Here is a 13,385-nt window from a genome sequence, read left to right on the forward strand (position 1 = left end):
GATGGAAGTTCGAACAACTAACCCCGCGCTTAAGTACTGCCGTCCGAAAAACAAACGAAATCAAACTACTAAAATTTCGAGACCATAAGACCTCAAAGGCGAGCCTCGATTTTACAAGCCACGGCCACCCCACTCGAGGACTAACACTTCGGGCAAACTTGAAGTGAAATGGAAAATAAGCCCAAAGGGCGAATTCCGAACTAAAAAGACTACGACCAAATTAACGCGGATCGAAGACTTACGAAATCCGTAAAAATACAAAAGTCCAAGGCCTATCTTAACCTGAGTTCGAGCAAACTCTTACTCGAGGACTATCTATAAAGCCTAAGGGCTAACTTTACTTCGAGTTCGAGAAAATCCTCACTCGACTATAAAGCCTAAGGGCTAACTTCACTTTGAGTTCGAGTAAGTCATCACTCGATCATAAAAGCCCAAGGGCTATCTTTCTTAACTCGAGTTCGAGCAAACCCTTACTCAGGGACTATCTATAAAGCCTAAGGGCTAACTTTACTTTGAGTTCGAGCAAATCTTCACTCGACTATAAAACCTAAGGGCTAACTTCACTTCGAGTTCGAGCAAGTCCTCACTCGATCATAAAAGCCCAAGGGTTATCGTAACCCGAGTTCGAGCAAACCCTCACTCGGGGAGTATCTATAAAGCCTAAGGGCTAACTTTACTTCGAGTTCGAGCAAATCCTCACTCGACTATAAAGTCTAAGAGCTAACTTCACTTTGAGTTTTCGAGCAAATCCTCACTCGATCATAAAAGCCCAAGGGCTATCTTAACCCGAGTTTGAGCAAACCCTCACTCGGGTACTATCTATAAAGCCTAAGGGCTAACTTCACTTCGAGTTCGAGCAAATCCTCACTCGACTATAAAGCCTAAGGGCTAACTTCACTTCGAGTTCGAGCAAGTCCTCACTCGATCATATAAGCCCAAGGGCTATCTTAACCCGAGTTCGAGCAAACCCTCACTCGGGGACTATTTATAAAGCCTAAGGGCTAACTTCACTTCGAGTTCGAGAAAATCCTCACTCGACTATATATGCCCAAGGGCTATCTTAACCCGAGTTCGAGCAAACCCTCACTTGGGGACTATCTATAAAGCCTAAGGGCTAACTTTACTTCGAGTTCGAGCAAATCCTCACTCGACTATAAAGCCTAAGGGCTATTTTCATTTCGAGTTCGAGCAAGTACTCACTCGACTACTAAGCCCAAGGGCTACATGAGTTTGAGAAAATTCTCACTCGGAGACTATCTTTCGAGCCCAAGGACCACCTTATCTCAAGTTCGAGCATATCCTCACTTGGCCATAAGGCCTAAGGGCTATTTTCATTTCAAGTTCGAGCATGCACTCACTCAACCATCAAGCCCAAGGGATACCTTACCTCATCGACTATTGAGCCTAAGAGCTACTCAAACTCAAGTTCAAATGGTCATTCGGGGTCCACTGATCAGAAACGTTCGAGGGCAATACTTATTGTCGGTCATTACCATCTCAAACTTTGGACATTCAAATGGAATTTTATGCTAAGGCGCTTTGACCCGCACAAAAGGGTAACAGATTTAGAAGCCATGGATGGGAAAAAGCTTTATATATTCGTCAAAACTTTTTTACAAGGACTATAGGTCACGATCAAGAGTTCTCGCAAGGGCCGACCAGCCTCAAAAGCAAAAAATTATGAAGAGCACGAAACCTGAGCAGCACGATCCTTATCGGTAGAAGTGTCTTCACCCTCAGAATTTTCTCCACCGCCGGACTCGCTAGAGTTCTCGGAGTCTTCCTCGGGAAGGGCAGCTTCCAAGCTTTTGTTTCCTCAGTCGCTTATGTCACGATGATGATGTCGTGGCAAATCGGGGTAAAGATTAAGGACTCAATTCATTTTTTGTCGTTATACTCCAAAAAATGAGGGGACTACCTGTATACGGTAGAAATCGGGACTACCCGATTTCACTATTTGATCGAAACAAGAACGTTGCATTGAAGAGCTAAGGCACTGAGTTCGAGATCGAAGTCTCTTTCGAGATTGAGGTCGGTATCAGTCGAAGTTAGGGAAGATAGACTTTGAGTAACATCGGGGATAACTAGGTAACGGAAAAAGCGAGATATCCGTGGTTGGTCGAGGATCGTGGCGTGAATCTCGGAATGGATCAATCCACAGCGGTTAATTAGATGTTAATATGATTTCCTACTATAATTAGAAGTATACCTTATTTAGGACGTCTCTATTATATAAAGGGAGATCCTATTCATTTGTGAGGATCATTATTGGCTGAAACAAAAGCAATATAGCTCTTCTTTTTTGACTAGTATTCTTGTTCATCAATTTATTCAATCTTTACTGTTCTCATATTGTTATCACCTCGAGGGTATCTTAATTCAAGGCTGAAGCTCTGTTTGCATACTGGTTTGGGTTATTTACAGTTCAATTATACCTTTTGTTTTTTTCTACTTATCAATTGGTACTGGGTAAAATAACATATCCTTTAAATCACAATATAAGTCTAATTATTATCCAAATTCATGGGTAAACACATACCCTTACAGCTATATATAAAAGTATACATTGAAAAATATTTTTTTTACAAGAAAAATGATGAATGACAGAAGTGAAATGAAACGGGATATAAGAGTCTTATTTGGGAAAGAGAATTTCAAGAATTACAAAAAAAAAAAAAATTAGGAATAAAATAGTAAAATATGTAGCTGCTAATATTAAATTTCTTGATTTGATATAAATATTTATCTGGCAGAAATGTAAGGTAAAGCTGCATATGATAGACCCTGATGTTTCGGCCTTTTCCCGAACCCCGCGCATAGCGGGAGCCTAGTATACCGGGCTGCTCTTTTTGATATAAATATTTATCGCGAAGAAAATTATCCTACTATTGTACTGTAGTACAGGGACAAGAGGGGTTGCTCTGATGGTAAGCAACCCCCACTTCCAACCAAGAGGTTGTGAGTTCGAGTCTTCCCAAGAGCAAGGTGGGATGTTCTTGGAGGGAAGGATGTCGGGGGTCTATTTGGAAACAGTCTCTCTACCCTAGGGTAGGGGTAAGGTCTGCGTACACACTACCTTCCCCAGACCCTACTAAGTGGGATTATACTGGATTGTTGTTGTACTGTAGTACAGTATCGGATGATTGAAACTTTTTTGGTCGTATTATCATGTTTAAAGCTTTTTATCTGTGACAAAGATGGGGAACAAAACTGGCCCATGGCATGTCTAGGATGATTTCACTTTAACTTTATAACTCACTTTTGCCACCAAACGAAAAAATAAAAAATAAAAGACCCGTTTTCAAAATTTTGGAAAACAAATCTGGAAAACCAGTCTCACTATATTTAACTTTAGCCCCAAAAAAAGGAAAAAAGTTATTACAATAAAAGAAACAGAAAAGAAATGAATATTGTCCATTAGTCATATTCCAACTAATTGAAAAGGTGCATAACCTTATATATAATATTAAAGACATTGGAGTATTGGATATCGGCCTTATTTCATTCAAATTGAAAGTTACGAGTGGGAACTTACAAGAAATTTGAATGAAATGCTTTCACTTTGATAGACCTTCCTCGAGGTTCCTCTATGACGCTTAGTTCTCTCATGGTTTGAGATATTACATTTTTGTAGTGAAACTAGTATCGCATTATAAACTTTTAGTACTACCCCAAAACTACACTTTTTAACCTTTAGAGCTCGTTTAGTACGAGGGATAAGAGATAATTATTCCCGAAATTAAAGTTAAACTGAGTTTATCCCATATTTGGTTAGAATAAAATCGCAATATAACTAATCCCGGAATTATAGTGTTTCTTTTATCCCGATAGGAGGGTAGGATAACCAATCCCAGAATAATTAATCTTGGGATAACTTCTTTCCCAACCAAACGACCCCTATGTATATGTTTTGTAACAAAAATCTCCGAGTTTAAAAAATAGAAGAGGTTGCTATATTGGAATATTTTGGGGCAGAGAGGATAAATCAAGCTCTCAAATCACAAGCATATGATAATTGGAAAGTTGAGTCTGATTAGTTGTCAAATTCATGAGAAGGTAGCCTTTCTATATTAAACACAATAACATACTCCAATTCAAGCTGAAGAAAACTTTCTGATGACAAAAAACAGGACATAAGCGCGGAATGTAATATCCAGTTGTCTTAGCTCTACTACTTACCTGAATCGTTTACCACGATAAATACTTTATCCGCACCCGATATTTACACCAAACCAAGCACCGTAATCTTAGCACAGTTAAAATGCAGGAAGACCATAAGAAGAAACAGGTTGTAAGACGGAGATCAGTAGAAAAACATTCTATGCTGCAATGAACAGTCACTCCTTTACCACACTGTTATACTAGATAGACATTTTTTTTCGCTTAGTAACAGAACAAGAAAAAAAACATACCTGCATTGCTTTTTACTCGAATTAAAAAAGACCAAACATAGAAGACATTAGTGAGATAAACTGTGCAATGGAAAATACATGGCCCTCGAAAGCGGCATGCCATTAATATACAACAACCCAAAAATGAACAGAGAAATTCAAAGTGAGAGCTATGTTTAATCATTTACAACAAATTTGAATTCAAGCTGTCATCCAACAATGGATGTCAAGAATAAATGTAATACAGAATGCTCACTCTAATACTCCATTCGACATATATATACCTAAATAACTTGTGACTTAAAAGAACAAGAACAAAATCATTAAATTATTAAGGAAGAACAGACCTGTAAACTAAACAAATGTTCACTGTATTTATGAATTAAGAGAAATATATGCAGGAAACACTTCATGTACCAGCCAATTTATTGATATTACACTCTCGCAAAAATACCTGATCATAGTCAACAAATTTTGACCAGTAGTCTCGGAACTTGGGTATGCTTATCTCAAGCCATGGTTTCAAGTTTCCATTGTAATGTATGACTGCTGCTCGTTGAATGTCCTTCTGGCTAACATTTGGATTGTAGCCAAGCCCAAGGACATGCCACGATCGGTCAAGGGCATATGTACGCTTCCAAAAGGTTATCAAACCAGGTGGTAGGGTCCCCAACTTCCAAAGTTGTCTATCATGATTCTGTGCAGAGAAAGGTTCATTAAATTTCACGACTAATTTTAACAACATTATTATGCATGAAAAAAGCTGGTGTATACGTTGACACCTTTAGGAAGAAAACCAGATAAACATGACAAGTCATGTCTATTTAATCATCCGGAACTTAGTGAGGCTACAACATCACTATCTAATCTAATCTAATTGGAGGAACATTGGAGCAACATGATAGGATAGGACACATGGCAATTCTTAATCCTATAGAAGTTAGGCCAAAATTTCACTTCCTAATCTAGATTGAGCTATGACCTGCCCAGTTTTATATTAGTCTATTGGATTGGCAGATGCCAAATTTACTCAATTGTCCTCAACTTTTACACATTACCCATTTTATTCTAACTTATTACATCCCCGTATAACCAAACCAATTAATGGCTCAGACATCATCTCAAACAAAAATATTTTGAATGTGATTGAACATGGTCCATCCTATGGTTGATTGGGGGGGGGGGGGGTTAAGGCCTCAAATGTGAATGTGACCTATTTTCTGGGAAAGAGAAACTGCCCTGAGGGAGAAAATGATTTGATACTTAACGAAATAATGACAGTGTTGCTCCAGGGTTTCATTATGACTAAGCACAGCACATCAAATTATATAAATACAAAATGATGCTAATTTAACATACAAATCCAGACATAAACAACGGGGAAGAATTTATCTCATACCAGGTTTTGCCATGAGTGGTACACCTCTGTGATGTTTTGCCGCCTCCACTCATTTAGATCAAAGATGTTCATTCCAAATGCCCAACCACAAGCACGGGGATCAAAATGTTTGGAGATCAAAGGATTTGAGAAGTTGAGGTAGCGGTCGAATCGATGAAAGCTTTCTCCACAAGTCTCAACCACACCAATCACCTTACCCTTAAGATCAAGAGACCATAGGCCACTAAGATCCTTTTGCACAACAATATCATCATCCAAGAAGAGAACTTTATCCAGCTTTGGGAATATCTCCGGCAAGTAAAAACGTAAATGATTCATGATTGAAAGGTACTTTGGATTCCTAAACTTCACATTCGGATCAGAATCAGCACGACTCCTGAAGTAATAATCTATCATGGACTGAGAAGCCAATTGCTTCAGAACTGGACTGTAACTTGAATTTAGCCAGGTGAATTCCTCAACATTTTGGACGTCTACTGTAGCATGCTGCGGTGGATTTGCTAAAAACCACATTCTCATTGCAGCATAATTAAGCCTGTCTGTTACTATATGGAAAACGTGCTTTGAAGGATCCTGCCACCACATGCAGAAAAAGTTATACATAAAGGTTTATTTCCAATTTTGTTGGATGTCCCTGAAGAGACACATAAAGGTTGAGTTATTGTAAACTCAAACAGGCAGATGGGCATATTTTCTCCATAATCATAGAAGAAAAGAATTGGAAAAGATAAAGTGAATTATATTGTTCTGAGCCAACAGCAAGCTCAATATACATGTAAGTTTCAGACAATAGATCATTTACCTTTGCATGGGAAACAGTTGAGTTTATGACGACCGCAGCTGCTAAAATGTTGTCTGAGAAGAGTGCATAGTGATACAGCTTGGGATCTTCTAAATTCTCTTGATTTGGAAATCGCTGTTGGGAAGAATTTAACCTGAAATACTCTGTTGAAAGGCGCAAGGGAAGACAATGCAGACCCTTAGGGAGTGTCTTAGCAGTTAAGTGCGTTAAGTACAATGTTTGCTTTTTGTGGACACGAAGCTGCTCTTCTGCTGAGTGAAGCATAGCGCGAAGCTTCTTTACTATAGTAGCACAATCATCTTGAATTTGCTTCCCTTTGGCCAATGTTTGCTCCATCGCCTTCAACTTCTCATAGGCACTATATAGAGAAATCACAATTGTATTGGAAGATAAATCAATAACATGGACCAAGCTTTTAGACATTAATTATACAGTTAAATGGCAAAATCACTGGAGAATCAGGAGTCAGGACCACCTGAAAGCCATTTTGAAAACAGAAGATGAACTTAGTCGTCTAAAAGAAGACTTACTTCCTTGGCAGCTCGGAATCCTTACTGGCCTCACCAAGTGCTCGTTGTACTTCTTTAATCCGCAAGCGAAGTTCTCTAATGAAGTGGGGGTTGTTTCGTGTTGCTGAGAGTGAAAGGTAGACCTTCCCCCTAATGAGCTGATCTTTAAGCTGGCGAACACGAGCATCAGGAGGAACCACTTGTGCATTCTGCTCTTCACCTTTGCCCCCTGCTGTCTCTCCAGATACAACTCTACCACTGGTTTGAACAGTACGTTGATCCTGCCTTATTTCCTAGAAACCAACCCAAACATAAGCAAGTTCAGCTCATGTATAAGGGTCACTTATCATCTAGGAATCCCAAGACAATTATTGCATATTTACTAATAATGTGCAATCCACCAAAATCATATTATTTTTGATAGAATATAGCACATTGTCCCTTGTCACACAATCATACATTAAATTAGTAGGGATCAGCTATATATGAATCTTGTGTATCGTAATCGTATCTTTTGTATTTAAATCCATTCTTTCCACCACTAAACAATTTTGTCTGGCAAATTATTAATTATATAAAACTGGAAATTATCCAAATTCCACACATATCCCACAGGGGCATACAGGTCTCTAATCAGAAAAAAAAAACATCCAATAAACAAGCATGCTTAATCCCTGAATCTAGGTGTAGCTCAAACTGGGCGCTTCGCCATGCTCAGGTGGCCCTACAGTGCTGGTATCAAAGCGCTAAGGCATGTGTCTCATCATCCATTGGCTATATCTTGAAAAGAGAGACAATGAACAATAAACACAACAGGTAAAATAGATATGTTAATCTTTTTGGAGATGTTATGAATGCATTTATTACTTATTAGGAAAAGGGTTTAGGAATTTAATTTTTTTTAAGTCACTTAACCTGAATTAGAAACTTAATACTGTATTTTGCATTTAACTCAAAAGTTAAATAGGTTTTTGAATTTAAAAATACATGTTTTCACTTTTCCGTTCAATATATTTCACTTAATTGCAGTTAAAAATGTTTTTCCATAGTTTTTTCCTTAGGTTACACACATACTTTTTCTTCATCGTGCCTTTCTTTATTACAGCTAATGCATTGATTGCGCTTTCTGCAAAAAGCCCCATAAACCTGTACGCTTTACGCCTTTAGCAACACAGCGACAAACACCGAACTTAATTTAAGTATAATAATATCTCCTAAATCCAACAAATTTGGTATTGGCTACATGGATCCTTTCCTTTCACTTTGTTGTTCTATTCTTAGTCAAATCTGCATTGACCAAGAGATCTTAGAACTTTCGGAGAAACTTTCTTTCACCTATGTCATTTTAAGTTTACCTCGTCCCCTTCAATCACATTTCATATTTTCACACCTATGCCGGTGCACATAAAGTCTGGTAGGATATCATCAAAGAAAACCTTGTCTCATTTTATTCTCTATTTGCACCATATATCGGATGTGATCATTTCGAATATTATTCAATCTTGTATGACAGCACATATGTCTTAACATTTGCATTTTTACGACATTCATCTTCTGCAGCATATTAGGCTACAGCAGCCCAACTTTACTGCCACATAATTTTGTTGGTATCACACTTGTTCAATACAACTTGGTGTTCACTTTGTTAAGATGCTTTCTATTGCATAACACTCCACTCGGACTCCTCCATTTCAGCAATCTTATTTTAATTCTTCTTCTTTTATATGGACCATCCAATTTAAGTTCAATTTGTTGCATACTTGCATCTTCTTCTATCAATACTTAAGCACAGCAATCCCAATTCCCGTCTAATTTCACCGCCATTCTTCTTACGGAGTATAAACTTACAAAATTTGCATGGCATATATTTTGCCTTAATTTTACTTATCCTATATGCAGTAAAAAAGATTCTAAGACAAAGTGCACCATATAGATCAAATCTAGATTCAGACAATAAAGAGACAATTTTTTTTATAAGGACAGTAAAGAGAACTATTATGATGTCACAGTGTCAACATATGAATGTTTGAAACAAAGAACAAAAAATACTACAAAACATTCAAATAGCTGCACATTGCCAATTCAGATAGTCGCAGAAGCAGAAAATATATAAGGTAATTACCGTTTTCGCAGATGTGGTATCCGAGGTGTGGCTAGAATCTGTTGGACTTGTCTTCTTCTTTGAGCTAGTGTCTGTTGCTCTGCCTTCACTTCTCTCAGCTGATACAAGTTCCAGTGAAGTTTTGTCCATTTGATGTGGTTCATGCAAGCTATCAGTAACCTGACTTATGCGATTTCCATTCATAGCCACTTCTATTCCATCGTTGCTGTTTCCAGTAGCAGCTTGGTGCTTCATTGATTCTGCTAAATGAAGATCATATATTTTAGATAATCAATTCAAAAACTATGGAAGCAACGTGAAACCTGATCAAGTTGACTTCATGCTAAACCTCTAAGTTCAAACTTCAAAAAACAGAGACATAAATGAACAGAAACCTTCAGTTAGTTGTCTTGCTTTACGAGCATCCTCGCTGCTTAAAGTGTCTGAGGTATTGGAAAGGGAAAGGCTTGAATTTTCTGAATATACGTTGCCCGGTGGTTCTTTGAGCAATGTGGATGACTCCTACCAGTATTAGTACACATGGAAAGTTAAGAACTGGCAATCGTATTGGTCAATCAAAGAGGAACGAGAAATCCTCAATTAGAATTACAATTGATACCTGAGGCAGCAAATTTAGAGGCCGGACGTCACCACCAAGTGTCTGCATCATGGAATCAGAAATTGTAATGAAAATATTCCATATTTACACAATCAGGTCAGTTAATAGGTGTTAGAAATCTGGCAAAAAATGGTACCTAACTTGATATCACAGGTTAGATGCTTAATTAGTTTGCTCAGTTGGAATTTTCTTACCCCTGTAAATATTGTTGGCGACTTTTTGGACTTTGTTAGCTCCCTAATCCTAGTATAGACACTCTTGTACTGGAGCTAACGTGTTAATTTTTTTTTTTTTTTTTTTTTTTTTGTAATTTTGCATCTTTCCGATGCTCTATCAATGATATTAACTTACTTCGTCAACAACTTGCTATCACAGATTAAAATTCCCGAAACAATAACTAGAAAAATCTATACATTGTCAGCGCATATAACTTAAATCCTTATGTTTTTAAGAAAGATATCAAAAGCACAAAACAATGAAGTGGATAAAACACAAATTGGACTTACGAAGGTAGAGAGATCTTCAATGAACTCAGTTCTTGCTGCATAAACAATCACAGAATCCCAATACATCAAACACTATCCTTGAATTTAAAATTTAACCCCACCCCACCCCACCCCACCCCCCAAAAAAAAAACTAGCCATTTTACAGAAAAATTAGGGGAGCTTACATGAAGGAGGAGTAAAATAAGAGGCAAGAGTGTCAGTGTAGAGAACAATAGGGGCCAAAACAGTCACTAGCAATAAGAACAACACTGGCTTTCTAAATTTCATCTTCATCTCTACAGTGCACCTCTCTTAATTCCTTCTCAGCTTAGCAGCAAAACTTCAGATCTCATTCACCACAGATATCAATACTCAATTGAACCTAAACAAAAACGTACAAAGAAAATTAAGACAAAAATTGAAGGTAAATCAAGGAAAATTACATGAAAAGCAAACTCAATTTCACTAAAAAAAATCTGTATGGATTGTTGTAGAATGTATAGTAAAGTACCATACTGTTCCAGTACTGTAAGTAAACCCAAATTGGTGATTTGTAAAATAGCACTAAAAATGGTGGAAATTAAAGAGGAGAACTACCATGAAATTAACCTTCAAAAATCAGAATTTGGCAATGGATTGGTGGCTGTAAGAGAGAGAGAGAGAGAGAGAGAGGAGAGAGAGAGAGAAGGGCGTCGGTGAGCGCAATGATGTGATCCGAAGAGTAATGATAGTAGTACCCTCAAGGAAATAAATGAAAATCAAATACTCCTATCGTTTTGATTGGTATAAATTAGCATATAAAATAAAAGATTTAAAATAAATTATTTAAAAATTACTAGACAAATTAAAAAATATATACTCCCTCCGTTCCTAACCTGTTTGACTGAGTACGGAATTTAAAAAAATGAAGACTTTTAGAATTTGTGATCCTAAACAATTCAAAAAGGGCCCAAAATATTTGTGTGGTTGTAAAAGTTTCTCATTAAGGGTATAATTATATGTTTAAACTAAATTATTTCCAAATTTAAAAATGGATCATTCTTTTTGGAACGGACAAAAAAGAAAATAGGTTCACATAAAGTGGAACGGAGGGAGTATCACTTAGCTAGCGTTTGGACATAGATTTGATTGAAATTTCAATAAAGAATTTTGGATTTGTGTTGAAAAATAATTTTTAAAAGTTAAAGTTGTGTTTAGATATGCATTTTATTTGAAGAAAAGTAGAAGTTTTATGAGTGGAAGAAATTTTTTTTACCCAAAATTGCCCTAAATTAATTTTTAGGAACTTGAAAATTTTTGAAGTTTTTTTCCCTAAAATATAATTATTTTTTATAAACAAATAATATTTTTAATTTTTTAAAATAAAAAATAAAGCCAAAATCTATGGTCAAGTATGAGCTTAAATTGAAAGAGAGGATGTCGTTGAAAACAATCAATTTACTCCCTCTGTTCCAGTTTATGTGAATTTATTTCCTTTTTGATCCTTCTAAAAAGAATGCATCCTTTTTTAAATTTGGTAATAATTTAGTTTAAACTTACAATTCTACCTTTAATGAGAAGATTTTATAACTACAAAAATACTCTGGGGCTTTTCTGACTTGTTTAGGATCACAAATTTCAAATTTTTTTATTTGTTATTAAACGTCGTACCGAGACGAAGAACATCACATAAATTGAAACGGAGGAAGTACGAATTAAGAGTGAAGTAGTACTATATTTGCTAAATGTGGAAGTGGAGTGGTTTCTGTGATGCATATGATTTTGAACAAGCTGTCACCGTCCGCACAGCGTTATGCTCGTCCCCTTGTCTTTTTTGACACCTTGGCCATTTCATGATTTTATATTTGTGTTCTAGAAAAAATAAGTAGGAAGAATTTCTTTCCAACAGCCCCACATATTATTTATTTGTTTTTGTTTTTTTTATAGTTTTCTTATTATCTCGTTGGTGTTACTATTTGTTAATATATATTTTTTTTAGCCAATGATCTATCGAAAACAGTTTATTGAGTTTGCGTAAATACTATTCTTCGAGACCCCACTGGCCACCGATGAGATTACATTGAGTTTACTGCTGTTGTTGTAACCACACATATTATTCGAGATTTTCGAATTACCCCTATAGTCAAGGGAAATACCCAAAAGTCTCTTGAGCACTTAGGTTTGTTTAGTGTAAAGACAAATTTATGCATGGATTAATAATACATAAATTATAATACAAAGATTTGTGATACTTGAATTTTTAGATATTTAGTTTGATATATTACGACTAGTATATAATGGATATTTTCGAATATACATTTAGTTTATAAACGAAATACGCGTTTTTTAAAAAGTACTATATATATTCTCGCATAACTTATGCAGATGTTATTTAGGAGAAAAATAAAATTACAACCGAACAAGATCTTGAATTATGCTGAAATTTATACAGAGTAGAATTCTTTTTATTCAAGCAACCCAACGGCTTCAACAATAATAATGTTAGCCTAATACTTAAGTTAGAGACGAGGGACATACCTCGATAAAGCACCGCAATCATATTCCAAATTCAAAATACTGGGAACCAAAATTTGCTTAATAAAGAAGACAACCACAAAAAATTATTTTTTTTCGACACGAAAGGGAAAAATATGAGAATTTTTGTTTAGGCTGTTCATATCATCCATACATAATATTTTGGTTTAAGATTTCAATTCTTCCTTGTTTCGGTAGAAGTTGGTAGATTAAGAACAAAGGGACGTTCAATAAACCTAAATGAACCTGGTAAAAAGTTATCGGAATATAAAAAGTACATTAAAAGTTTACAAAATTAAAATAAATTAAATAAAATATATAGCATGTTTTAAGGTATAAATAATGTAATATCTTATAAAAAGGTATAAATAATGCAATAACATTAAAGTTATTATGAGATACAAATCACTATAATGTCTTAACTTTTAAACAATTTTAAAAATCGTTAAAAATATTATCAAATTACACATTTTACCTAAGATGCTAATTAGGAAATTCGGCACATCTCCAAGCGGCTAATGCTATACGTGTTTAGGGGGCGCAGTTGGGCGTTTGCGCGTAAGC

At 36.0% G+C, this 13,385-nt stretch overlaps 1 protein-coding gene across 3 annotated transcripts; it reads right to left on the minus strand.

Annotated features, from left to right (window-relative positions):
* Positions 1-4,475: 4,475 nt before the first annotated feature.
* LOC104247933 (probable galacturonosyltransferase 4) lies at positions 4,476-11,043 on the minus strand. Of its 3 annotated transcripts, none has more exons than XM_009804094.2 (10): positions 10,905-11,043; positions 10,493-10,689; positions 10,328-10,362; positions 9,822-9,863; positions 9,598-9,724; positions 9,224-9,462; positions 7,123-7,394; positions 6,593-6,950; positions 5,791-6,363; positions 4,476-5,088 (listed from the first exon to the last, which is right to left on the minus strand). In XM_009804094.2, the coding sequence occupies exons 2-10, from the start codon at positions 10,599-10,601 to the stop codon at positions 4,801-4,803; spliced, it is 2,043 nt and encodes a 680-aa protein (XP_009802396.1). In that variant the 5' UTR covers positions 10,602-10,689; positions 10,905-11,043; the 3' UTR covers positions 4,476-4,800. The 3 variants fall into 3 exon arrangements, with proteins under 3 accessions (XP_009802396.1, XP_009802392.1, XP_009802395.1); XM_009804090.2 differs by having other exon boundaries at positions 9,224-9,465; XM_009804093.2 differs by having other exon boundaries at positions 9,224-9,465; positions 10,917-11,017.
* Positions 11,044-13,385: the final 2,342 nt, after the last annotated feature.

Source organism: Nicotiana sylvestris, chromosome 4, assembly GCF_000393655.2.
Source record: "Nicotiana sylvestris chromosome 4, ASM39365v2, whole genome shotgun sequence".
In the NCBI taxonomy this organism is placed as follows: Eukaryota; Viridiplantae; Streptophyta; class Magnoliopsida; order Solanales; family Solanaceae; genus Nicotiana; species Nicotiana sylvestris.